Below are 27,345 nucleotides of genomic sequence, written 5' to 3'. Positions count from 1 at the left end.
AACAAAATGTTGATCTTTGCTGCTCAGTGATATTTAAATGGAAATTACGGATTGAAAGCTTTCTATTAAACTATCCTGTTTCTTGGACAAGTACACTGGCAACAAAAGTAGGGTCAATGGTAGTCAACAGAACAGCATGACTATCTCTCCTGCTTCCACTTAGATATGATTAGGGTCTGAACAATGGCAGCCTTTGAGGGCAGCACTCTGATTCAGAATAAGACTAACTGATGTAAAAGGCCCTGAGTTAACGTCTGAAAAAGTAAAAAATGAAACCATTTGCACAAGGCAATGCTTGAGCCCATCTTCCAAACCTTCCAAATTGTGAAGAAAGGGAGAAACTGCTTTATTCCAACAGGCATGAGGACAGGAAAGCCCTTACATGAGTGCATGCAGCAGCCAGGAGGGAGAGTTGTGATTCATGAAGCCTCTCTTGGCCTTGTTATTGCACAACAGCAATTTTGCATGTGGGGACTTCATTGATAAACCTTTTTCACTTACCTGATGGCAAGCGCCATTGTCCAAATTTCCGCTGAGGTTTCCCAGCATCTCCAGTGTCTTGTCTGTAGCCACCTCTGTCAGAAAGTGTCGGGCTGAGGAGCTGCTGCTGGCTACTTGTCTGAACAGAGAAAAAAGAATCTCAGTCGTAGCTCCCCTAGGTAACACTAGGAAGGGATACCTTTTTATTCAGTTTCTACGTTTATCCATGAATACAAACAAAACATATTGTGTAGGGGCATCCATGGATGGCAGGGACAAGGAACTCTGCAGACCTGAGATATTCTAGAAACACGTGGTTTTATTGCAAGGGTCGTGGGTAAACAGGGCCTGCCTTCAGCCACCAGCCTTGGCTGAAGCAAAGCCCCAGGGAGAAAGGGGGAGAGAGAGAGTATATGAGGTGAGGGAGGTAAAAAAGCTAAGAGAGGTAAGAGAGAGGTAAGAAGAGGTGGAAGAGGTAGAAGAGCAAGAGAGCAAGGCCCTTATTACAATACATTATATCTCTTTTTGTGTTGAATATTCTAATTTACAGTGACCAACCGGCGCAAGATACAAAACCTACAAACTTTGCATGCAGCCTATGAGAACTACTATATTACCATATCATCTTATATTCTAAACTCTAAAGACTACTTTTTTATCTACCTTTTCCCTGATACCTTGGCAGGGTGGAGAGGGGCTATATTCTTGAGTCCTTTTGTTTTCTGTCCTTCAACCTAACTCCAGCTAATCACCATCTTCCTGCCTCCCATCCCTACATCTCAAAGCTGGCCTTCATTTCTATTTCACTCACAGGTTTTATACCTCTAGTATTTCTTACTAGGCAATCATATTTGCAAGCCCTTCATGTCCCATCTTTCCCAACAATATTGCCATTGGTTAGGGCAGCATGCCTTCCGCTCTTTAATACCCCAGAACACTACTTCTAACAGATAAAAGCAAAAAGGTCATGTGGGCTCTCAATGGCATTGGTCCCATTGAAGGGTATGAAACTATTCTCAGCCTACATGGTTGTAGAAAGCAGCGTTTATGTTGTACTTTCTATATTCCCTATCCTGGAAGAGTCCAGGACTCCTGCTCAGGGGTCCCAGCATGCCCAGTGTTCTCACTCTCAGTGTAAATACCACTTCAAAATGCCTGAACTGGAAAGCTTCACATTCCCAAGCCTGCTCACAGCTCATGCAAGAACTGAAAGCTGGGGCTGCCAGACTTGTACAGCTGAATTTGCCCTTTTTGTTGATAGCAGGACAGCTAAATATGTTGAGGAATTTCTGCCTTAGAGCATCCTTCCTTTACATCTAATGCCAAAGACTGAAGCAAAACAAGATATTGTTTCCAATTTTTTTTCAGTTAAGATGATGTTTAAAAAAGAACAAATAAGAAACATGAAAGTTTTCTGAATTTGTTATGAGTAGCTGATAGTTTCCTGGATAACATACCTCTGGCTGTGCACTGTTATCTTGATTAATAGCATTCATATCTTCACTTGGCTGTGTTGTCTCAATGCTGGGAGGATTCAGAAATCGGCTCAACTCCTGCTGTTGGCTCTCTCGTAGGCTATGGATAATGCTGCATGACTGCTGCTGTTTCTATCAAGGTACAATATGTGATGAAAAAAAATGTTCTCATTGCTGTGTCACACCAACATGTTTGATTTTTTTTTTTAAATATTCCAAATATTTAACTGAACGGTGAGCACCAGCTGTGGAACCCAGGTGCATCGATAAAGATCAATGTATTCGATGTTGCTATTTAAATAAAGTGAATTCCAGCATATTTCTAACCTTTAGGGAATAGAGGATAAAATTTATGAACTACATTAGTGGAAGGCACATTGCTCAATTGTTGGTTAAACCTAGAGTTTAAACACATACAAAGTTTTGAATTTATCAGTTAAAAGTTCTTGCAAAGAAAAAGAAACCAGGAAATTGGTAGAGATTCACAGGAAATTACATGAAGGCAATGAAAAAATTCTGATTTCTTTCATGGACTTTGGAGTGGGCTGTCATTAAGACTGAATAAAATAGTAGTGAAAACCTCGGGAGTAAGTATAGATTTACAGTACAAATAGAAAAACAAACCTACCACCATTATGATTTTACAATCTAATTTGCTTTTAAATTAAAATAAACAGCACTTAGGAAAGGTTTCACTTTCCTGGGTAGTTTTCACATGATCCCTCTAGGGAGACTTAGAGAATAACAAGAGAATTCGAAAATACATCTTAACTTCCATAATTACATTCGGTTTTATAAAAGGTTCATAGAATGTGAAATTATTTGAACTATATTATTAGAGTGAAATGAATAGCATATTTACTTTAACACAGTGTAGTTCAATATCATAATGAAATGAACAACAGAGTTGAACAAACCCAGAACTGAGAGCTGAGATTAAATTTACTGCCATTATTATTACAGAGATGAAGTCAAAATGAAACTATGTATCATTGAACATTAATGTTTCAGCTGGAATGTACATTTTATTCAAAATGTCCAGCTAAGTATTTTTATAAATTTTCAAACAGAAGACAGATGCCACAGTCACAGATCACTATGGAAAATCTCCTATCACAAGAAGTAATTTTTTTAAAAAACAAAAAATATATGTGTCAAAATCTGGAGTCAGACTCATAGTAACTGAAAATTGGTCATCAATGCAACCAGGCTGTGACTTGGCCATACACCTGCTTTCCATGCAGACATTCTGTTCATTTGCACACACAGTAACTGTAATGGCTCACTTCACTCAAATTATTTATCTTAATATAGGCTTCATCTGGGGAGTCATCTACAAGTTTTTCACCTGCCAGCACAGGAAATTACACCATTACATTCTGTGAGGAAGGATTAGGCCTAGGAAGTACATTATTTTTTTCTTTATTCCTTTGACTTTGGTCTCTGTGTATGCATCTTCCTGCTGTATTGAAAAGACATACAAAGCTTTGGCAGGAAAACAGTTTTTGCCTTTAAAAGATGCTTATTTTTGTAGCACTGTAGAGCAATAACAAACAGCTCTATTTTTGCAGACCTGTAACAAACTTTATTTTGCTCAATTAGTAACTGCTACATACTTCAAATAAGTGTTATCGTGGAGTATTATAAATGAAGCACAGGGACACCAGATGCCAGCATTGTTAAGCAGCTCAATTTATGCAACCATTTAGATACTGCTTTAGCTTGACTTACTGCTCTGATTCGCTTTAAGCACTTTTTCAGCCACATTCGTATGGTCTGTTTGGCCACCTCCTCTTCTATGGTGTATTCCAGTTGTTCCCTAGCAAGCAGCTCTTCCAGTTGAAGACTTTTTCTGATATCAACAGACCTATATGAAAGCATGCTGGAAGAAACACAATTTATTTATTTTTAAATGATGGTGTCTTTGCATTGCTTAGAGAATCAAAGCTCATACTTGAGACCTTAGTGTGAAAATATATAATGCAGGTCTGCACAGCAAATTCACATTTGAAGCTAAAATATTGCTGATATGATTCTAGAAGAGACTTATCGTGCTCAAAACAAAGACCTTATCGCCTACATCTAGCTATCCAATACAGGTGAACTGCTGAACTGTAAGCAATTAGGGCATTTGTGGTGCTTTGGGTTTTTCCCCTCCTCTAAGTGTTTACGCTTGGATAATGTTCCCATTTCGATTTTATTTCTAGTCAGGCTCACTGTAATGTTGCTACACTTGAAGGTACATTTCATTAGTTGGTATACAAGAGGAACATCTGACTGTAGTTTGTGACAAACCTTCTGCAATGAAAATGTTAAAATTACTTAGAGTTGATTCTCTAGAACCTGTGTTTGCTGTTGCTAATATTTTTGCGGGGAAAAAAGGGAAATCTAACTTTTGTAAAACATTTAAAATTGCAGTGCCTCTATGGCTACCAGTCTTGCCTACTCCCAAGCCTAAGAGCTACCTGTTAGCCTGGAAAGAAACACAGGCCATTATATCTGTTCTAAAAATGTGGAGAAAGTCTCAGGGTACCTGAGCACATCATGAAAAGTAACATCACCACCATTGTGGAGCCGCTCCATTTCATAGCACATGTGCTTGAACAGCAGCTTGTCCTTGTCGAGATCCACCTCCAGCCTGCCTCGCAGAAGCCTCAGCAGGAATTTCACTCGGAAGGTAGGGATTACACCCTGTGTTAAATCACATAATCCATGGTAAATTATTATTGTAATCTAACAACTAACTCAGATATTCAACTTGATCACTGAGAGAAAAACTATTTCTCCTAGCATATTTAAGTCACTGTGAACACATTGCTGAAGCATGTGCACATTCAGCCAGTTCTTCAGCAAATTCACAGAAGTCTTTGTGGTTATTTGACTCTTATACAACAAGAATCTATGCTGTTAATTTTGCTAGATTTTTTCAAAATTGCTTGGGGATTTAGTTTCCCCATTAGCATTCATCTGTAATTAGAATCATATTCCCAATGAGCTACCTTTGTAAAATGGAAATTAAACTACAGTTTAAGCTCTCATAGCCATGTCTGTAATTTGCTGTAAACCTGTGCCCTTTTCTGTGCATCTCTGAATCAACAGGAGAATGTTGAGGGTTTACTGGCTCTTTAAAGATTACCTGCTCTAAGAGGTAGCACATCCTGCACTTCTGGTGACAACAATTTCTATGTGTTGTTACAAAATTAAGATTGAAAGTACTTCCCTCTGAAACTGTGGTATTCACAACCTTCAAATATTTTTTGTTCTGCTAAACGAGCCTCATCAGAACTATTTTTGCTGTAAGGTGTCCCACATCAGAGAGATTCTGTCAGTGCTGGGCACGATGGATTCAAAACTCTCTACCCCCATGAGTACAGACTTCAGCTTCCCTCTCCAGCACAGCCATGTGCCAACTACAGACAACCAACTGCTTTCACCATAATGTTGTTCGCATTCAAATCTCAGTGATGTCATGAATCATTCAGATGATGATTCAATTTGTGTGAGCATCTGAGCAGCTCAGTCTCCCAGATGTTATTCTCATTTCAGAATCACAGAATGTTTGAGGTTGGAAGGAAACTCTGGAGCTCATCTTGTTTCACCTGTCTGCTTAAGCAGGGTCTCCTAAAGCCAGTTTCCCAGGATCAGGTCCATGACGACTTTTGAATATCACCAAGGATGGAGATTCCACAACCTCCCTGGGAAACTTGTGCCAGTGCTTGGTCACCCTCTCAGTGAAAAAGTGTTTCCTGATGTTCAGAGGTAACCTGTTTCCTGACGTTCAGAGGTAACCTGTTCTTGTGTTTCAGGTTGTGCCCATTGCCTCCAGCCCTGTCACTGGGCATCAATGAGCAGCGCCTGGCTCTGTCCTCTTTGCACCCTCCCTGCAGATATTTATATACATTGATGGGATTCCCCTGAGCCTTCTCCAGGCTGAACAGCGCCAGTTTTCTCGCCTTTCTTCTCAGGACACATGCTCCAGTTCTTCATCATCTTTGTGTCCCTTTGCTGGACTCTCTCTAGTATGTATGTGTCTCTGTGTACAGAAGAGGCCAGAACCAAACCAGGATTCCAGCTGTGGCTTTACCAGGGCTGAGCAGAGCAGAAGAACCCTCTCTGCCTTGGCCTGCTGGCATATTTTGTCTAATGCAGCCCAGGATACTATTGGCCTTCTTTTCTACAAGCCAATGGTGGCTCATGTTCAACTTGGTGTCCATTGCAGCTCCCAGGTCTTTTACTGCCAAGCTACTTTCCAGCTGAGTGGCCTCAGCATGTACTGTGCCTTGGTTTATTCTTCTCCACGTGCAAGGCTTTGCAGTGCTCCTTGCTAAACTTGATGAAAATCCTGCCAGCCCATTTCTCCAGCCTGTGAGGGTCCCTGTGGATGGCAGCATGACTCTGTGGCATATCAGCCACTCTGCCCAGCTTGGTGTCACCAGCAAATGTGCTGGGGTTGCCCTCTGCCATTCTGTCCATGTCATTAATGAGGATGTTGAACAGGTCTGGACCCCATATTGACCCCTGGGGCATACAGTGAGTTAATAGCCTCCATCTAGAACCTGTCCTGCTGACCCTCACCCTCTGGGCCTGGCTATGCAGACAATTTTCAGTCCACTTCATTGTCTTCTCACCCAGCCCATACTTGATTAGCCTCTCCATAAGAATTTTACAGGAGACAGTGCTGAAATCTCAGCAAAGATCTTCTGAAAATCAGACACAAAAAATGGATATGAATCTGTAGACTTCCAAGGGAACAACTCTCAGGGAGCTGGGAGGAAATATACTATTATATTGATCCTAGAAATACCTATATATTATTAGCACTTCAAAGAATACAGGTTGGTATTTAAAGGGCCATGAACAACATTAGAACATGCTCACTTCTCAAATTTGAACAGTAACTGCTCAGAAAATTTTGTCAACACACTTTTTTCTCCTCATATTCCTTTTCAAGAAAAACTGGATTTTACTGTATCTCTGTGCTTATTATCAAGAAATTATTATTTCTTACCTCTCTTTTGTCATCAACCATGTTCCATATAATTTGAAAATGCCTTAGATCATTATAACTTAAAAGCTGATCTTCTTCAGTTGAGTAAAACAATGAGAAATTCTCCACAATGATAGCTGAAAACCACAAGAACAAAAGACACACCTAAAGAAAGCCTCTAGTAACATTGTAGCATCTAATTCTGTTGTGCAAACTCCACATTAACAAACTACTGTAGGCTCAGACAAGGATTTTGAATGCATAATATACTGTCTTGCCACATCAATATTCACCATGCTTTTTAAAAGCTATACCTTAAACACTGGTGAGATGCCTAATCTAACATCTAAGATCAATTAAGTGAATTCCAATGATGTTTGAACAAAGGTTAACTGAAGAAATAAAAGCTTAGAAAACAGTGTTCTGTAGGGCAACTCTACTCTACAAATAGAAAATATCTCTTTGTTCCAAAAACTTTCATTCCCAGACTTCCTGAGATTCAGCATTCCCATGCCAAAGTATCAAAATCATTATAAGCATGCAAGGTAACATTGAAAGTACAAGGCAGCCTCATACCTGTGTGAACAGCACAACAGACTCACACCTAAGATACCACACTCCAAGATGTATCTTGTTGCTATTAATGTCTATTTTCACTTACCAACAAGCAAATTTAGCATGATGTATGCAATGATGACATAGAAAGAACAGAAATACATAAGAGCACCAGCATAATTTCCACAGTCTGTTTTCCAGTAAGTGCTGTTATCTGGTGTACAAAATGGAGGCTGAACCTTAAAAAAAAAAAAAAAAAAAAAAAAAAAAAAAAAAAAGACACCAAAGTAAAATAATAATAATAAAAAGAGATTGTTAATCTCTCTGCAATAAATATAATATTTAAGACTATTATTTCTTTAAGGCTTCCCAATTAGGGAATAGTACTGTGGGCATTACTATCGGCAGATTGATTTTCTTTCTTTAATAGAAACCAGGAGAGAGAGGTATGACAAAAAAAGACTGAGGCATGGATTTTACTACCACACAGAGGCCACATTGTGCATTATGCCACTGTACAGGAAAAACCTGGTGCTTTGAAGCATAGTGGCTTTCAAAATGTTTCTTCCCTGCGCATTAATTTTAAAAAGGAGTGGCATATGATCTTCCTTGCAATGGGAAGCACAGATAAACATTTACTTGGGCAAAATATAATGATTCAAGGTGGAATTTTGAGGTCATCAAGAGTATAATTCACATGGAATGAGCAAAAGTGCAGGAATCAAAGACAAGGTTAATCTGAAAAGACACCTTGTCCCAGTCAAAGCAGAGATAATAGTGAAAAAGTGAGTTATTGCATTTCTCATTTTGAAACCATCTGTTTCTTTTTGGTTTTAAATCATCTAATTGCCTAGCTCCATGAAATACTATACTGTGAGTATGAGACTGGAACTTCAGTTTGTGCATCATGTACTGAGAATATTATTTTTTTTAAGAGATAAAGGCAAGCCTGACATCCCTTGTACAAAGCTAAGATACTGAAAACCGTTTGAGATGGAAGGGCATCTCTCATTTCTTGTCTACTTATCTCTGGCAATATTGTAATTACCATGCAGTCATGCATAATTTTGTTCCAGTCTTCTCCAGTAACTATTCTGAAGAGTACAGTAATAGCCTTGCCAGCTGATGAAAAATTTGCGTGTCTGTTTTAAAGAAAGAGAGAGAGAGAGATTGAGAGATTGTTTCACTTCCCAGAATTAAAACATTAGCAAGAAAAAAAGTTTCCATTTTCTACAGTTCTACATTTTAATCTAAAAATAGTTATGGTATTATTTGAATGAGCTTGTTGAATTATTTATTGAATGACTTAAGATACAATAACTGAACTCTAGCTCAGACACAGATCTGAGTATTTTAGCTCATTTTATCAGAAAGCCAAAGAAAACTCAAGGCCAGTTCCCATTTCCTGTCTCCATTTTCTTTTGTTAGCCTGATGATGATTGCGAAATCTCCAGTAACAGCCAGTTCAAAGCATTCTCTCCTTTTTGTATCAGCCTGGTTTATGGATCTTGTTTCTGGGTGATGCCAGTAGGACCCAGTAGATACACTGTGCTTCAGCATCTTGTGGGCTAGCACAGTACTGCTCTGAAGCATATTTCAGCTGGCATAATGAAGAACAGCTCTCAGTATGCTCTGGCTTGGATCAGGTGTCATTTGGTTCGATGCACAAGGACTGGAAAGACAGCTCATTGTCTCCTATCAGAAATTCTGTTTAGAGCTCTTCAGCCAGACCTGCAGTTCTGTCTTTTACCACACATAAACTTCTCTAGCAGAATGCAATTTCTTCAGGCTGTTTAAAGAACATCCCCATGAGCTGGGAACTCCATACTATACCTGTTAATATTCTCTCCATATTTCACTGTACCAAATAACACAACTCCAGCAAAAGCATAACAAAGAAGCAGTAAGAACATGCCCACTATGATGAAGAAACTCTTGTACATGCTGACAACCACAGTCAGGAGAAGCATTTTTAGTGTTACCTGGAAAGACAGAGAAAAAGCAATCCATGACAGCACCCAGGAAACCAAAGATAAAACATAAAAGAGAGTGCTTGCACTTACCATTTTGACAACAAATCCTTTAGACACATTCATTAATGGATGAGCTCAGTAAAATGGTATATTATGAACGTGATTTGAACTGTGTGTGCTCTTTACTTGTTACAGACATCAGCATATCTTCCTCATTTACAACGTCAAGATGTTGCTCCTCAAAAAGTATATATAGGATAATACAGTGTGGGATATTACAGTGATGGTACAGCATAAGCTTACATTATAACTTCTAGGATCAGTATTCTCTTGAAGCATTGGCATTGCATGAACAGTGCAGTAACTACCTGTAGGAACTTTAGCAGTAAATTACTTTGGTTTTATCTGAAAGTGATCCTAACTGTTAGACAGAAACCACAGATACTGCAGCCTACCGAAAAGAATACTTTAATGTATAGAGAAGGAGATTTCCTTAAGATCAGTACAGCTCCTTTAAGCCAGTAATTTCTCATGGAATTTTGTGAAAGATCAGGAACACCTTCCAGAAGCCTTCCAGTACCTAAATTAAGGTGACAGGAGAGCTGGAGAAGGACTTTTTACAAGAGCATGTAGTGACAGGGTAGGTGGCTTTAAGCTAAAAGAGGTTAGGCTTAGATTGGATACTGGGAAGAGATTCTTCACTGCGATGGTGGTGAGGCACTGGAACAAGTTGCCCAAACAAGTTGTGGATGCCCTAATCCTGGAAGTGTTCAAGAACAGGTTGAATGGGGCTTTGAGTAACTTGGTCTAGTAGCAGGTGTCTCTGTCCATGTCAGGGAGGTTGGAATGAGATGATCTTTAGGGTCTCTTCCAACCCAAGCCACTTTGTGAGTCTATGATTCTCCAAAGTTGGCCAAAGGACACAAAATTAAAGCATAAATTTCATAGGCTATGGGCCTTGATAATAGATACTACTTTCCCATGCATGTATATTTTAGATTTTATTCTTGATAAATTTATTCCCCTAGATTGTCCTAACACTCTTAAATGCTTCAGATATGATAAAAAATTCTCTTTAATGGGACTGAGGGTGTCATTTTTCTTTATAATTATGCCAAATTCCTACTGACTTTTAGGCATCACATTTCATCAGGACGGGTAAATTAGTGAAACTGATACAGCTGGTAACATGAAAGTAAAAATGACTAGGTTAAAATCTTGAAAAAATTTTAGAATCCATCAAAAAGCTTTGAAGGGAATCATTTGGCCTGGCTGCATAGGAGAAGCAAGGATTTTTCATTTGACTTCCATAGCTCTACAGGCTCTGTGTAGTCTGATTGAAAGAAAACTTTTTATCTTTACTGAACAAACCCTTTGACTTACTTAACCCTGGCAAACTAGTAAAGCAGCTTTTTTCATCACATTTACTTTAATATGTCAGACTTCACAGAACATATTTGGACAGTCTAGGAAGTTCTACAGAAAGGGAATGCAGTGTCACCATTTGTTAAATAAATGTATTTGTTCTCTGCTTATGCTTATTCTGCCATTCTACTCTCAATTATGCCAGAGGAAATCTCAACACAAAAGAAATGTAAACTTGAGAAGTGACTTGCTTTGTCACCATTCCAGTGTTTCCAGAAGAACATCTTGGCCCAAAATTGGTTTTAAATTGAATATAAATCCTTTACTGTGACAAGACATACATTGTAGAGACAAAAGACACAGACCTACACTCTGGAAAAATAAACTTTTTAAAGAGAGCACTATCATAACAAGATAAATGTATTCAACCACCACTACAGCAGTCTGGCAGCAAAAATAAATTAAGAGCATGCCCATCACACTTCACTGAAATGGAAAGGGCTGAAAGTAGCACAGTGTATGTTCAGAGTTGTAGAGAGCATTTTTAAAAGCTGTGGTATTGCAGCTGCACTTTGTTTTCTGAAAAAAAATCAGCTTTTCCAGTAGCACTTTTATACAATCTACTTAAAATCCTGACATTTTAAAGACAGCATGTAAAGTTGTAGTTTGGCTGTTTGATTATTTATTTATTTATTTATTTGCTTATTTTCTGCCTAGAAAACAGACTCTTACAGAATTTGAATGAGAGATGCACAGCATCTAGTCCTTCAATCTACACATAAGCAATGCAATAATTGTAGTTCCTAATTTATACTTACATGCTTCCCACAAATGGAGAAAAATCTGAAGACAATTACACATGCCCCCATCATGTATGTGTATGCATTCTGGAACACAAACACAAAACTCTTAATACATGGTCCCCCAGGAATCTCTGGAATAGATCTTGGTAACTGATTTTTTACTAATGTAGGGCAGTCCCCATATGAAATAAGAGAAATCATAAACTATTAGCAACAATATAAAGAACACAAACCCAATCTCCCCACACATCAAGCCAAAAACCTTTCAGTCTTCTATTAATTAGGTCCATCCAGCCCATTATATTTTGTCTAGGAAGCTGGTGGATTACAGAAACTCCTCAGGCCTTCTAAACTACTTAGTAGCAGTGAAAAACTGTGAATGTCAGGGCAAAATGACTAGTCACACAAAACAGGTTTTCCTTCACACAGAACTTAGGGCAGACAAGAGAGAATCCTGCAGACATTATAGGACTGTAGCTTTGACAACTTGTGACTGATGACAAGTCAATCATCCCTTCTCCTTCTGCTGTAAATAAAGAAACTAGGAGTGTAGTCAAATTTAAAAAATGAGTGTGAAATGAAGGGTGAGCTAATTTCCTACCCTTTCTCCTTCATGTCTTCTTGAATTAAAACCTACGCCGTAACCAAAACCAGTGGTACAGAATCACTGTTGGGTTTGGGAGGGTTTTTGTTCTTCAGCAGTTTTGAACCTACGTCTTCTTCCAGTCCTCTGCTCCTGTTTGTATTCTGTGCCTTGCCTCTTTCTTCCTTCATGCTTGTAAGACCTTTGTTAGCAAGAGCTCTCACTCTCTTCAGTCTCCTTCCTTTTCTCACTTACATCCCTCCTAAAGACTTGTTTCCTACCACATTTACAGACGAACTTGCACCAGTAAGACAATTTTTGCATTACATGATTGTCCAAGACAATGATTCATTCTTCTTAGCATCAAGCTTAGTTTCTTTCAGACATATTTCAGCCTTATTAAAATCTCAAAGATTTATCTGGATATATGGCAGCAATCCTTTTGCTGGTGCTTACAGATAAAATAATTTTAATCACTGGAATTGCATTTTGTATATCTTACCAGTAAGGCAAAGTGAAGTATGACCCATATAACTCCAAGAGATGTCACCAAGAGATCATACCGATTTCTTCTGCTTTGCCAGAAGCCAGAAGGTGACATGGCAATAATCTTCATCGTGACCTATGGATAAAAGAATTTCTGACTTATAATGAAGAAATTATTATTGCTTGCAATGAGATCTTCCATTCTCCAAAATGTTTGATTGAGTTCATTTCATTAAATAGTTTCAAACAACAAGGGGCAGGTTTCATCTCAGCTAAATGTTCCCATGTGGGCTAACTAGATAATATTAGCTTCCCTTAGGTGGAGGAAAACTGGTAGTTGTGTAAGACCAGAGATGACCAAGACCAAGGGATGAACAGCATTCTGAATTGTCTCTCTGTCTCCATCAAGTATCAAAGACAGCAGTGCAGCTAACCACCTCAGAGTGAATGCTTAATGTATAGAATGCTGAGGTGAATGTGGGCTTAAGACAGCTTGAAGTTGAACAAGTCATGTCAATAAGGTGTAGCTAAAAAAGGTAGCAGTATCCTATTTAGCTGTCTGTAAGCAAGCCAAAATCACATAAGCACATCTGAACTTGGGAATATGATTGCGGCACCCACAGTACAAATTCATTAAAAAGCTTTCTTATTTTGCAAATATTTCTTGCTTTAAGGAATTTGCTGTACTCAGCACCATCTGTACTCAGCAGCATGTAAGAGAAAAAAACTAAGAATGGTAAAGGCAGTAGTACCTAATAAAAGACAGCTTCCAAAGGGCTTGATATTTCCAATTTAGGTAATAGGAATGAAGACAAGAAGCTCAACAATTGATACTAATAGTTATAGAAATAGTCATATCAGGTAACAGATACCAAAGTAGAGTGATGCACACAGAGGGAACACCTAAGAGTTTCTCATACACAAGTCATATTAAATCTCAGAGCAGGTCAGGAATTACTAAATAAAGGCTATAAATGTCAGGCATTCTTTATATTATTTTTCTATCCTACCTTGCAACACTGCCATTTAACATTTCTGAAAACAAAACCAGATATAAGAAGGAACTTGCTTGAGGTGAAAGGCTGATTTTCCAGTTATCTTTTTGCCTTATAATGTTTTCTGAAGCCTCGCTACAAAGGGAACAATATGGTCTGAATCTCTAATTACCATTTGAGTTACTTAAGTAACCTTCAGTTACCTGAGATGCCCTAGAGAATTGAAGATGGATGGATGGGACTGGCAGGGATGACATAAGACCTGTAAGCATCCCTGGCCTTCAGGAGTGGCTAGTGGAGGTAACTGAATCTCACCCTTCATCTCCCTTGATCACAGTAACAGCTAAAACACCTACTTCCCATGTAGAGCTTAAACACCTAGCTTCAGGCATCCATAATTTTGAACTGAATACCACACCATGGAAATAAAATAATCACATCTCCCTTTACTCTGTCATTATCAGTGTGGTAACAAAAGTGCAATCTTCAAATCCTTCCTATTTTCTATATCACATACATAGATGTGGGCAGTAGAGGTTTAAGGCTGAATCAGGAGTTAGACTGGACACAGGGCCATCAGCTATGTAGAAAGTGGACTATGTTGCATTAAGGAAGATCCTGAGCAGGAAGCTGCTTCATATCTCCATAAACAGTGTGCACTCACAGTGTGATAGCTTGCCTGTTGAGACAGTCAACAAATTTTTCTTGGCTCTGACAAAGTTCCTTTGAAATTCTAGAAGTGTATTTGTTTCCCCTGGCAGTTTAAGAGAAAAAAGTATTTCCAAAGACATAATTACTAGGTAAATGAAAATCTGCCCGTGTATGATACAAATAAAACTTTTCTGTGTTTGCTCAGTCTCTCCAGAGATACTGATTTCTCCTGGGTAGGGAAAAAAGAAGCAACAACATGGACATACTCTAGCTACAGCTGCTACAAGGTATTCACTTCATTGTTTATTCATCACTACCGGCAAAACCTATCAATGGAACATAGGGATTGGATTAGAGCAGTGGGAAATGTAGTGTACAATCCTGTTTCTGATAGTGGTCAGTATCAGCTATTCAGAGGGGACTGACAAGAATAGTCAACCAAAAATTTATAAAGAATTATGTACGATTCTAATCACAGAGGAAGCATCTTCTTTATTGTTAAGTGGATATCCTCACACATTAAAAAAGTATATGTTTTTCAAAATGTTTTTCATTAGATTCCAGTCTTATAAAAATGAGCTAAATACACCTTGCAGGGTTTGCAATAATAATATTCTCGTAGATAGAGAACTGCTATCACACTGGAGCCAGACTTGTGCAGAAAAAGCCAATACTGGAGCTGGGGTGTAGCTTATTAAAAGATATTAAAATGAAGTATGACATCTAAACCAAAACAAAGCTGAGAGAGATTTGATTTTGTCACAGTTACAGAGTAGTGGGGATTAACACAGCAGGTAAAACATAAATGGATGAAGCAGAACTTCTGTGAGACAACACAGACCTTTTGTTGTATGGAGGGAATGTAATATGAAATGTTCTGCAAGAAAAGAGTTCACTGGGTTCACCAAAGCACACTGATAAATACTCAGAACTTGAATATATATAAAAAGACACAAAGCTCAGTGTTGTAGAGAAGTATGACTACATTAAAAGTTTCTTCTTACAATACATGTTTAAAGACAAGTGACATGGAGAATCCAGAATGTACACATTCAGAAATAAACACCCTAGTGAAGAAGGAGAAGCATCCCTAAAGACAAACTGAAATATATACATACAAACCTTAATCTCAAGAAGTCACAAAATATATTACTTTACCTCAAGGACAAAAATGAAGGTGAAAACAACAGACATTGTTGCTAAAGGCACAGTCACTGGATCTGCAGCATCCCACTGAAAAGCAAGCATAATCCATTCATAAAAAAATAGCGCTTAAACAAAATAAATGCCTCCTCACTGCCCTAACTTTTCTTGAGGGTTTTGTTAATGAATAAATTTCACTTGAAAATATACCCAGACAGGAATGGCATCTTGGTGTATTCTTCTCTCTCAGGTTTACAGCTTAACTAGATATTAAAAACAGCGGACCAGACTACAAAAAGGCAGAAATTGACTGAGCTCCACAAGTTACAATTAATCTACAGTGACCTATGCCAACTGAGATTGCTGTATCTAGAAATCACATTTCCTTGCATTCATTACACTAATGGCTCAATTGATCATTAATTTGTGTTAAGGAATGTGCAAATGCATGCTGTACTACTGTAACAAAATGCTTAAAAAACACACAATTACCTTAACTGATAACAACACAGACTGGGCCAGAACAAGTACAGCAATAGTTCTCTTAAAAAATGGATGCTGAGTTATGTCATACATCTTCGCTCTAAAGCCATCATTATCTGAAAAAGGAGTTTGAGGAGGAGAATTAAAATACACAATAACATTTACCCCTATTTCTTGACATATTTTCCATGTTCATTAGAGGCAAAATAATCCTTTCCCATTTTCAAAATACATTTCTAATTTTCTGCCACAATTTTCCATATCAAATGGAGCTTCTGAACACATAATTTCAAATACTGAACACCAGTGTTGCATGAAAGCTTTGGTACTTTTAGGGCAAGTGCATCATTCAACTGCTGTCAGGTTAATACATTCCATTCATATCATTACAGCCAACTGCAATATACTAAATATTTTTAATTTAGAAATCCATTTTTCATTAAGGCTTATCCTAAAACCATCGAAGCACAACCTTTTTTGGGTTGATTTTAATAGCCTTATGGAGAGATCTGTAGTTGGAGCCCATTTCCACATTAACTTATGCACAACCTCCTAGTGGCCTCACAATTACAGTTTTAATTTGAATCACAGACTCCTGGGGAATTACGAACACTAGGGCTCAACATGAATAAAATCAAAATATCTTTGATACCCGGACGAGGTGGGAGATGAAGAGGTTGTGCTATCTTCAGTCTGCTTTTCAGATCTTCCCATCGTCTCTGATCTACAGTCAGTAAAGCTGTCCCCTTAATAAACAAAGAGAAGCATATAAAGCTTTTGTCATTTAACAGCACTGCAACATGAAAAAAACATTCTCTTTGGTGCCTGAAATAAAGTTACATACACAACTTCCTTTAAATAACACACTGCTTGGGGAAAGGAGTCTGAAGTATCAGCTGTTACTCAAGAGGATTTCTGAACGCATTAACTATGAGTTTCTGGGACTCAACTCAGCAGGCACAGTTGCTGCTCTTTGTAGCAACAGCCCAGTGTGGGCAATGAAACACTGCAGGAGGTCTTCCATTTGACTGAACATCATTTGCCCGGAAGTAGAGTGGTTGATTTTGTCTGGACTTCACAGCAGAAAATCCTGTGGCTCGCTAGTGCCACTAGTTTCTTCAGGGAAGGAGCCCTTCAGGAGACCACTGTGTTCTCCACAGCTCTTCTGCTTGGGGTGTAATTGAAATAAAATAATAGTATGCTATGAATCTACAAGAGCTCTCCACAGAGGAAGCACAAAAAGACATGAAGACACATCTTTAGGGTGGACGGTGTTAGCTGGTAATGTGGATAAGTGTTCACATAACATAGCAAACTTAAAATAGAATTCAACATTATCTAAAATGACCTTCAAAACAAAGTGAGTTCCTTATCACTTTAGAGAACTGTAAAATCTCACAGAAGGATTCTAGAGTTTCAAAAACAAAGGAGACCTTTTCAAGGTAAATGTCAAAAGCTCGTCTCCCAGACACTTGGCTCCTCTCCCTGTCAGAAAGGAGCTGCATTCAGCTGGGTGAGGGCTGGTATGATCTTTGCCCTTACCTGGGCATTGGCTTGTGTAGATGCTGGAACTATAGCTGGCTGTGCAACTGATAAGGTCAGGATTTCTCCCTCTTAGTGAACAAAATCTCTTTATGGAGCTGTGTCCCTAGATGGTACCCTGGGAAGAGATGCCTTCCAACACAAGGCAGACAAAGTGACAGATGTAAAGATGCTGACTACTCCTGCCAGACCCAAACGGCACCATTCAGAAACACTTTGATTAAAAGGCAACACATTCACACCAAGGAGAGTGTCTGGTTTATATTCTTGGAGAGCCGTCACTGCAAACAAGACAAAAGGTGGCAAAAAAGCAGACTTCTGTAAAATCTAGTGGTGCCAAATTGCTTTGCTGCTCAGAAACTGCCAGTTCCACAAGCTGGATCATCATGAGGGAACTGCAGAGCACAGCACTGTGAGCAGGTCTAGGGCTGGAGGAGCTGTGCTTGCCTTTGGACTTCAGCTCAAGGTGCCAACTAATATTTGAGTTGCTCACATCTTCAGCGCTGTCTGAACTTCCTGGCACTTGGGAGCTGTGAAAAGTGATAGTTGGGGATTGAAATGCAGTTGGGGATTAGAATAATTTGGGCTTTTCCCTGTAAGTGGGACAACCAAGGACAGAGCCTAGAGCTTGCTGTGGTACTTCCCAGTCCAACCTTCCCACACTTGCAGTTCCACAACCCATACTGGAGCATATTTGAAATGATCATAACTTTTTTCTTTTAAGAAAATTGTTTCTTCTCATGTAGAATAGTTTGTTCAGCAATTGTCCAACTCTGATCCTCATCAACAACTCCTGTAATTGTTCTAACTATGTATCCGCCATGAATTTTCTAAAGAAAATATCTACTTTAAACACCAATACATTGGTCAAGTAACTAGTTCTAAGAAAATGTGACTGAACTGTGGATTGTTTTGCTCTCTACTTTCTGGGCTAGTTGCCACCATCTCTCTACATATTTTTTTAATTTCTGGACATTACTTCAGTGTACTTGAATATTAATTGGGTTGAAACTCTTGCCCACTTAATCAACATTTTCAGCTCAAATCTGAAAAGATTTTCTTTTCTCTATAGTAAATACATAAAAAGTAACATGTAGTCAAGAAAAAAGAAAGAAAAACAAACATTACATGCCACTGCAGGCTACTAAGAAACAACTGAAGAAGCTGAACCAGAAGATATAAAAGATTTATACTTCAAGTATCATGTGAATTCTATAAAAATATTGCCTGATGTGCCTGTTCAGTGTAATTTACAGAGAACTGTTACTAGCGAGCAAGGACAAAAACCAAAGTTTTTTGTATTCATCCATGTTTGCAAATTTGGAGGAAAAGTAATATGGCACAGCTGAACAAAAAGTGAAAAAAGCATCTATAAAAATCTAGTGGAGTTCTCATAGTGTAGAAATTTCAGCTTTGTTAATTCACAGCCAAAATTTAGTGAATAAGAAAAGAAATTATTAGTACATTGCTCCTTGTTCTCTAGAACAGATATATTTTAACAGGAATGACTGCACTTCATTTTACCAAAATCACACTGATGTTATGCAAACATAAAAATACTTCAGAATAGTAGAGGTTTTAGGCTATTTATCTGGCTCACAATCTGCTTGACCCTACTTCATGATGCCTTGCTTGCCCACATTAATGCACAGTAATGTGCTGCTGGGGTCCCTTCCGGATGAAGTCAGGTTTCCCAGATGGACAAACTCAATGGTTATGTTTGCTGCTGGGCTTGGGTTAGGGCCATAGCCAGCACCTAGCTCCAGCACAAGCACACTGGGCTGTCACACATCTCCATGCCCCATAGCATGTAATCATCCTTTTCCTTCAAAGCCATGAGCGGTAAAAATATCACATCTCATTATTTTTGTGACTTGGAACTGAAAGATGAAAAAAATTAATAACTTTGTCTCAGTGCCTCAGAGGCACCACAAGAAGCTTGAAAAAAACCCTCAGATTAAAGGTTGTGCAGCATGTGTGCAGCAGTCCCATCCAGAGGATTCTACCTTTTAACAAGTGTAGACATGAGCTGCTCTGAAACAATTCCCCTGAGGGCGGGTTTTTCTACTTTTCAAGGTAATCTAAAAAGCCCATGTGAACTTGCCTAGAACACTAGCTACCTTTTTATTTGAGTGATGCATGATTATTTTACAACCTACTCTGTGGTTTGTAAAGAAAAGGCCACACAGCTTTGCTTTGGATCTGAAATACTGCAATGGCAGGACTCTAAAGAGACCCCTCAGTTGCAACACAGGCAAGCACAACATATCTTTTTATCTGCTACCACATGTATGGCTACATCAAACTAAGCAGCATCTGTAAATACATAGTGCTTTATGTTCAATCTCTGTCTAGCAGCACAGTTGCACTAGAAATAAACTTCAATAGCTTTCATGGAGTGTGTGATGGATTGCTGTCATCACAGGCTTCAGCTTTCTAGCAAGTATGGATCAGGTATATCTGAAGCCCTATTTGCAGTCTTGCAAAATGTAAGACTGGTAAGCCAGTACTAAACCAGGTAACATAGACAGTGTAATATCAGTTTCAGGTTTCTCACAGAGCCAGTTTTACACTCAATAAACCCTCTCACTCAGAATAAACCACGTCACTTAGTACCTTGTTTTCATTAAAATTAGCGATGACGACTCCAACAAAAAGGGTCAGTCCAATCATGCAGCCAAGGAATACAAAAACATGGATGTAGATTCCATGGATCTGAATAGACAAAAATAAGATTAATAGTTAAAAAAACTCCATAGTTATTTGTTGTAGAATTCAAAGAATCTGATGTGTTTCCTTACCGGCCCAACACGATGAATAATAACATCTCGGACTTCCACCCAGCCTTTTAATGACAGAACTTCAAACAGTGCCAGCATTGCATTTCCCACATTGTCAAAATTAAAATTCCGAGGATTTGCCCTGAAATGCAGTACACAAATACGTGTAACCAGCAGTAAAGTTGTTCTATTTGTTACCTTGATTCTTCATAGTCTAACATTAAAGTACCTTGCAAAATTGGGGTGAAAGCCTCTGAAATACGTATCAAAGTTCCATATCAGGAATAAGAAGACAATGGCAACAGCAATAAATATGTAAACCTAATTTATTAGATCCCTATGTATGTTTTATTTTCTTACTCAGAATCTGACTCACAGCAATAAAGCTTATAACACATCCCAGGCCAGGCCGGATGGGGCTTTGAGCAAGCTGGTGAAGTGCAAGTTGTCCCGGCTCATGGCAGGGGGGTTGAAACTAGAGAATCTTTAAGATTCCTTCCAACCCAAACCATTCTATGACTCTGCTGCATTTTAAAGCTTTTGCTAATGAAATAAGAAAAATACATAATTCATGGAAAAAAAAGAAAAAGATCTGATGGCATTGGCCAGATTCTAAAATAAATTTACCTGCAGGAAATAATTCTCTAACCCACATAAAAGATTCAGACTCCATGGTCAGGGAGATTGTTGAAAAAATGCCCTGTTTCATTATCATGAGGAACTGATAGCATAAAGCATAAGTTACTGAGAGGACATCATATCTTCTTGGATTTCCTAAACCATGTGCCCTGACCTTTTTTGTCAGTTGAGATTCAAGACAATATTTCCAGCTGAATATTAAAAGTACTCTCTTTGGGCTAGGTTAGCACGTTGCTCTGTCTCTACAAACCAAGCCAGATAATCCAAGGAGCCCAATGACTTTTCAACAGTTTAAAAGGTAAGTTGTGTTCTAGAAGAGTTATTAAGTGTTTGGTGCTTCTTGAATCCAACCAAGAGAGAGCTCTCACATGTAGATCCTTCTTTTTAATGCAGTCCTTATGCTGACATCTGGCTCTTGAAAATCTGGCCTGACAGCCAACAGGTGGTAAAAATGTCTTTGTGGTAAAACATTTTTCTGCAATAATGAAACATTATCCAAAGCTTGCAGTTATGCTGATTAAGACAGTTTTTGCTTATTTCTGGATCAAGCTGAACAGGATTGAATTTGCTTACTTGAAGAAGAATTTCTCTGAAGCATACAGAAACAAAGACTTCTGCAGATGTCAGAGTTTCACTGACTGTTCAAATCACAGCATACTATTTCATTAGTGTAGTGTGGCTCTGAATCTACCACTGCTGGTACATTCTTTATCGACACACATGGCCAATTAAAATAATTGTGGCTGTTAAGCTGATTTTGCAAAACGCCAACCAAGTGAAAAATATAAACAATCAAAAAGAGTGAGTTTTGCCCGTTCAGGTGTTGGGAAATATTAAAGGGACTTTATTAGAATACTAATAAAAACATACATTAACTTTTAAATAAGTTTTACTGAACTTCTGCACCAGACAGACCACAAGGATTCCCTGCACTGGAAAAAGAAAGTGCTAGCTGGCATGGTTGATGGCCACAGAAGAGAAAGACTGCTTTTAGACATGATTTAATAATTTGCTTTTATGGGAAGCTGTAGGCAGGTTGATTTCCATTTATTTTCCTTCCCATCTTTTCCTATTTATTTTTAGGTTCTATTGTTGCTTTATGGCTCTCAGGTTGCCTTCATAATAGTACTAAAGAATAACAAAGTGATGATACTTTTCAAGAAAATAACTCCCACTGTAATAATAACCAGATCAAATCTAATTCCTATATAGGTTCAGCACCTTGAGGTTTTTTTCCCTTCCTTTCTGGTTTATGAAGTGGAGGTTAAGTCTGAAAAAATTCATATATCTGGCTTTTTACTAAATATGCCAGAATTTCTACTCTTAGTATCATTTGAATTACAATAAAACCCCTCCATCAGTAATTTAATGTCATCACATTTGAGCCATTTTTTTTCTACACCAACAGTTGCATTTTTGAAGAAAATAGGCCAAACTGTAGCAACTCACCAGACTCGTGGCACCCAAAATCCAGGCTTTTTCTCTCCAGGTCTTAACTTTAAATTGAGATTTTTGGAAACACTTACATTTATTCTGAAGATGCCATGACAATCTTCCTATAGTGAAATAAACCACAGCCTGAGATTAAACCGAAGTCTGTGAGAGATGCCAACATCCCAGCACAAACAGCACATTTGCCACGACGGGAAAGCAACATACACAGAAATAAAGGGTTATTTTTAAGTCTGTGATTAATAATCATGGACCTTTACCCAAATGACAAATGCATCTTAGTAAGTGTTCCACATACCCTTTTCCTTCAGGACTGACTGTGCTTTTCAATTTGCAAGGCTATGTAGCTTTTCACCTCTTTTCCTAAAGACCACTGCTTGCTTTAGGTCATGATGTTATTTCTCCAAATTGCGTAAGAAACACAGATAACTTTCTCCATCTAACCTACATGGCATCCCCAGTGATTTGGACCTCTAGCAGTCTAACCTGTTTTTCAGTTGTTTGGAATGCAAAGGTGTTATTTTCCATGATTAATTCCATGTGCCATCCAGTCCTTTGCTGGTAACACGGCATTCATTTTGCAACTTTTTTTTAGACAGTCCCCAATATTCGGACTTGCTTTACTTTTTATATGGAAACCCATCCTTACCCTCATTTGCTGACCCGTTCATGACCTTTCCCTCCATCATCCTGCTTCTGAACAAGAAAGTGCCCAAGGTCTGTTTCTCATATGATAGCTCTGATTGGCCCTCTTGCTTTCCCCAGTAGGCAAAAGTGGCACAACACACTATTATTTTGAAGCAGAAAAGCAGTTCTTACCCTAGAGATGATGTGAGGGTCATTGCATTTAGCTAGTTTTCCAGCAAATAGCTGCACTCCAAAGCTCGCGAAAACAAGCATTAACGTCAGCAAAAGAATAGAAACCTGTAAAGATGAAGTTGGACTTGTCAAGCTCTTCTTCTGCAGACTTGAAAAGGGGGTCAGTTCCCTTGGTGAACTGCAGGGAGGATTGTTTTGAGGAATAGACCCTCAAATAGAAATAGAATAAATTGTTTTGAGGAGATATGGCTTTTGTGACAACATGTTTCTTTAGGTTCTGGTCCAGATAACCAGGACCAGTGTTATATTAGTCTTATTTTTAACACAGGATCTAAGAATTGCAGCTAAGAATAAAAGCTTTCTTGTGCTCAGTGTACTGCCCTGCTGAATTCTGTATGCATAACAATTTAAAGAAACTGTTTGAGTATTTGCATATGTGCTGCTTCTGTTTTGCTGATTCAGGCTAATTAATCTGATTAAGCCATTGTTAGATATTTAATTCCAGGATAGCTCCAATAAAGATAAGCATGAGCAAATTAAGATGTAAATATCTTTAATATAATACAGTATTTGTGAAATGACAACTAGCTTCATACTTTTTGTCCTTGCTTTATTACTCTCTGCAAATATTTTGTAGCTTAGTGTTTTATAACAACCTGACCTGATAAAGCCTTCTGTGAAGGAATAAGATGGCTGTTGCTTAGGCTGACCAATATCACATATGGTCCCAAGACAATAGATTATGTCTGATCAAGCAATCACAGACTCCATTGTTGTTGTTGTTATTATTATAAGCATGGCCATGATCATAATAATAACTACAATGACATAAGAATGAGATCCAGATCTGTGATGAACAGCTGTATTGTTTTTGGCTGCCTCTCAAGAAGCTTGATGGTAGAGATCTGCAGCTCAGAAACCAGGTTTACTTTTGTTCTTGCAGAGCTGCCATATACTACTTCTCATCTTCCTTCACCAACTAGAACTATAAAAAAGGGGTAGATTTTTTTCAGTAGTCCTCCTATGTAATTATGAGTAAAAGTATGCTAAACAAGTAATATAATTTCAAAAAGAATTATTATAACAGCATTAGTAAGTATGACTTACTTATATTCTAATTTTTAGCCTGTTGTGTGGTCATCTGAAGTAATACCACAATGAAAAGTAAACAGGCAACAATGGTGAAAAGAATAGAAAACACAAATTTTATATCAAAATGTTATCTTATTACTCCTTCATGTATTTGCACAAGAAAAAAATAATTGGCACATACCAAAAAAATTTCCTTAAAGCCACTGAACAGCTCTCGCACCACTTTCCTCATCTGAGGGACCAGTTTGAAAATCCGAAGAGGTCGGAGGCAGCGGAGCACCATTAAGAGCTGAGCTCCAGATTTGGCAGGGACATTCTGAGGCATCCAGCACAGGAATATCAAACTGACCTGCAGATGACAGGAACAGGAACAGGCAAAGAAGGGTCACGCTTACAATGTCTTTCTTGGCATAGACACAGCACAGAAAGTCAATGAACACTTCTCTACCTTAAAATTAAAGGAAAGAATAAGGAAAAAGAGATTTTAGAAAAAGGGCTTAGATCTCTTTTGTCCAGGCTTATTGTCCTAACTAATGGGCATCAGCTTGTCTTTGTCTCCCCCTTTGACTCAAAATTGATTTCATTTGCTTAATTAGATGGAATAGTTCCAAAAGGAGAAATCAATTTTGCTGATTCAAAACACGGACACAAACGATATTCTTGGAGCAGGCAGCATTATTTCTCTCCCTCCTTCTCATTTCAGAGATTCTACCCTGGAACTGAGAAATCCTCACCTGTAAAGTCTGTTAACAGCTTTCCTGACAGTTTTTCCTACCACTTTGTTACAGGCATAAGTGATTTTGCCACCATGTGGTTTCATTACATGAGTACTATGTTTTTGGAAGTGTTTTCAAACAGCATAGTTGTGTTGTGTCGCCTGAACAATCTCTGACAAATGTTTATTGATTTAACATGTCTTAAGTGCTTCTTATTTTTAAAAGCCAGTGTTATCATAGGGGGACAGAGGTGAGAGTATTACAAAGAAGTAAGTACACAAGAACTGGAGTATCAAGATGATATCACCAGTTATTTAAGACTGGATATAATTTGTTTAAAAAACAGTGATAAAGACAGCCACTCCACCAAAACAAACAGATTTGACAGTCCTTTTGACTTCTACAGTCTTTTAAGATCACCACAGCCACATCTGGAATATCCAAACTACACCACCTAAATTTTTCCTTCAGACAAGCAGAGGGATTCAGAGAGATTTCAAGAAACTAAAGCACATAGGAATTTTGCATACTACAAGCAGGAGTTCTGTACAAGTATGCATATTTTTATTTATGCTAACAACAGAATCTTTGATACAAATTGATTGTGACAAATTTTATGCAGCACATCTGCCTGGTGGATTTATCTCTGAAAGATTTAATCTAAATCCATCAAAGCTATTTTTCTCAGTAATTTCTTCAGTTAGAAAATATTTCATACACTACTATACTGAGCGCTGTTTTTGACATGTTCTGTGGTGTTTACTGTCATGTGTGAAGAGGAAATGAACAGCTTCCTCTTGTATTTTAATGGAATGCAAGAGATTTCCCAAAAAATGTTGAGAACTGTTGAGAAACATTTTTTTCCTGAGAACCACATCTGATAGATATGGGATATAGGTTTCTTTGCTTTCTTCAATAGCAACACCAGAAACAAAGATGTGTCCTCTGTCAAATGGTAAAGGCTTTTGAAACACCTTCAATAAAGCAGGAATACTGTTGAGAGGGGAAGAAGGAATTAAGATCTATGAAACAGGTAAAATTAAGATTCTCCTGCATAAAAATGCTGAAATGAGGTCAGAGTTCTCGAGTTTACTCTGAAGGAAAATCAGATCTGATACTTAAAACATACCAACAAATAAAGAATTAAAAGGGACCATACAATGACCCCACACTAAATTGCCAGGTGTTTATACATCCATGCATCACTACTGCATTTGCATCAGGGTACAGAGCCAAACTTTTTCACACTACAAAACATTTATATAACCAAATATATCAGAATTAAGAATGCCACAAAAAACTTCCATAAATATAAAAGCTTACAAGATATATAAATATGTCCATAACTCCTCCGAAGTCCCTAATAACAGCTGTTGGTGTAAAGAACAAGCCATCTGCCATAATCTTCAGATTAAGCTCAATGCTCATGAATATTACAAAAACATATTCAGCAATCTGAAAACAAAAGCAGAGAACAAGAATAATTTAAAAATTGGCAGTGGAGAGAAACAAGCTGACTGTGGTTCAATAACTGTAAAATGATTCAGTGGCAGTACCTGGAGTGTTGGAGCATGCATAACTCTTCTAAAAGGGGATTCAAACATCATGGAAATGCAGGAGCAGATCGTAACAATGATCATGACCCAGTCCAGGTAAGTAACCAAACCCAGCAAGTCACTGTGAACAATACATAAGGAAATGCCATTACAGAAATGCCCTTAGCTCTGTGTATTGGCTTTGTGCTTACGCTACAGTTTCCTATCAAAAATAAATTGAGCTAAGAAGTGTCAAAGATTTCAGTATTTCAGAAATACATAGTAAAACTATAGAAGCTGCATGCAGGTGAAGAAGAAAAGTCTGATTAAAAAATTCTTTTTCTGTTCATCCTTCTCCTCGAACAACTCCGTGGTAAGAAATCCCTTCTTTGGAAAAAAAAAATAAAAAAAAGAAGACATACACATATGCATGCACTTTTACACAACTCCATGCATGTGTGCACACACACTTATACTGCTTATGAGACCAAGCAAAGTTACTTTTGCAGTGCTTACTAAAGCTGATGATATTTGGTATTTTTCACAGCTCCAGTAACAGGATCTGTTTTAGAACTATAAAAAGAAGAAAAAATACAGTCATTTGCATTTTATTTTAGACAGCATTATAATTATACCATGTATCCATCAACTCAAAGTAATTTCTGTCCAAAATCAAGGCTCCATTTTATGCTGTCTTTATTTTAAATGTCTGTATAAGTTTCATTTAATTCTACACAATTTCAGTCATATTATCAACACAGATAGCATCACTTTAACTCATTGCATACCTG

At 38.0% G+C, this 27,345-nt stretch overlaps 1 protein-coding gene across 4 annotated transcripts in view; it reads right to left on the bottom strand.

The window, feature by feature from the left end:
- The window catches only part of NALCN (sodium leak channel, non-selective), a 242,598-nt gene that overhangs the window by 2,914 nt on the left and 212,339 nt on the right, over positions 1-27,345 (bottom strand). For 3 of the 4 annotated variants that reach the window (XM_083883453.1, XM_083883452.1, XM_083883455.1), the window contains 21 exons: positions 27,071-27,127; positions 26,576-26,696; positions 26,343-26,474; positions 24,485-24,652; positions 23,212-23,316; positions 22,390-22,496; positions 20,323-20,443; positions 20,138-20,236; positions 16,632-16,725; positions 15,989-16,095; positions 15,512-15,586; positions 12,724-12,843; positions 11,654-11,722; positions 9,331-9,479; positions 8,546-8,639; positions 7,604-7,736; positions 6,964-7,079; positions 4,489-4,646; positions 3,687-3,837; positions 1,938-2,087; positions 502-619 (listed from right to left, as the gene is read on the bottom strand). In XM_083883453.1, coding sequence (XP_083739579.1) covers positions 502-619; positions 1,938-2,087; positions 3,687-3,837; positions 4,489-4,646; positions 6,964-7,079; positions 7,604-7,736; positions 8,546-8,639; positions 9,331-9,479; positions 11,654-11,722; positions 12,724-12,843; positions 15,512-15,586; positions 15,989-16,095; positions 16,632-16,725; positions 20,138-20,236; positions 20,323-20,443; positions 22,390-22,496; positions 23,212-23,316; positions 24,485-24,652; positions 26,343-26,474; positions 26,576-26,696; positions 27,071-27,127 — 2,444 coding nt within the window. The remainder of the gene's footprint in view (positions 1-501; positions 620-1,937; positions 2,088-3,686; positions 3,838-4,488; positions 4,647-6,963; positions 7,080-7,603; positions 7,737-8,545; positions 8,640-9,330; positions 9,480-11,653; positions 11,723-12,723; positions 12,844-15,511; positions 15,587-15,988; positions 16,096-16,631; positions 16,726-20,137; positions 20,237-20,322; positions 20,444-22,389; positions 22,497-23,211; positions 23,317-24,484; positions 24,653-26,342; positions 26,475-26,575; positions 26,697-27,070; positions 27,128-27,345) is intronic. The other variant, XM_083883454.1, reaches the window with a different exon arrangement.

This window comes from Zosterops lateralis (genome assembly GCF_965231275.1).
Source record: "Zosterops lateralis genome assembly, chromosome: 2".
In the NCBI taxonomy this organism is placed as follows: domain Eukaryota; kingdom Metazoa; phylum Chordata; class Aves; order Passeriformes; family Zosteropidae; genus Zosterops; species Zosterops lateralis.
The sequence above is the reverse complement of the archived record's forward strand: the minus strand, read 5'-3'. Positions and strand labels throughout refer to the sequence as shown.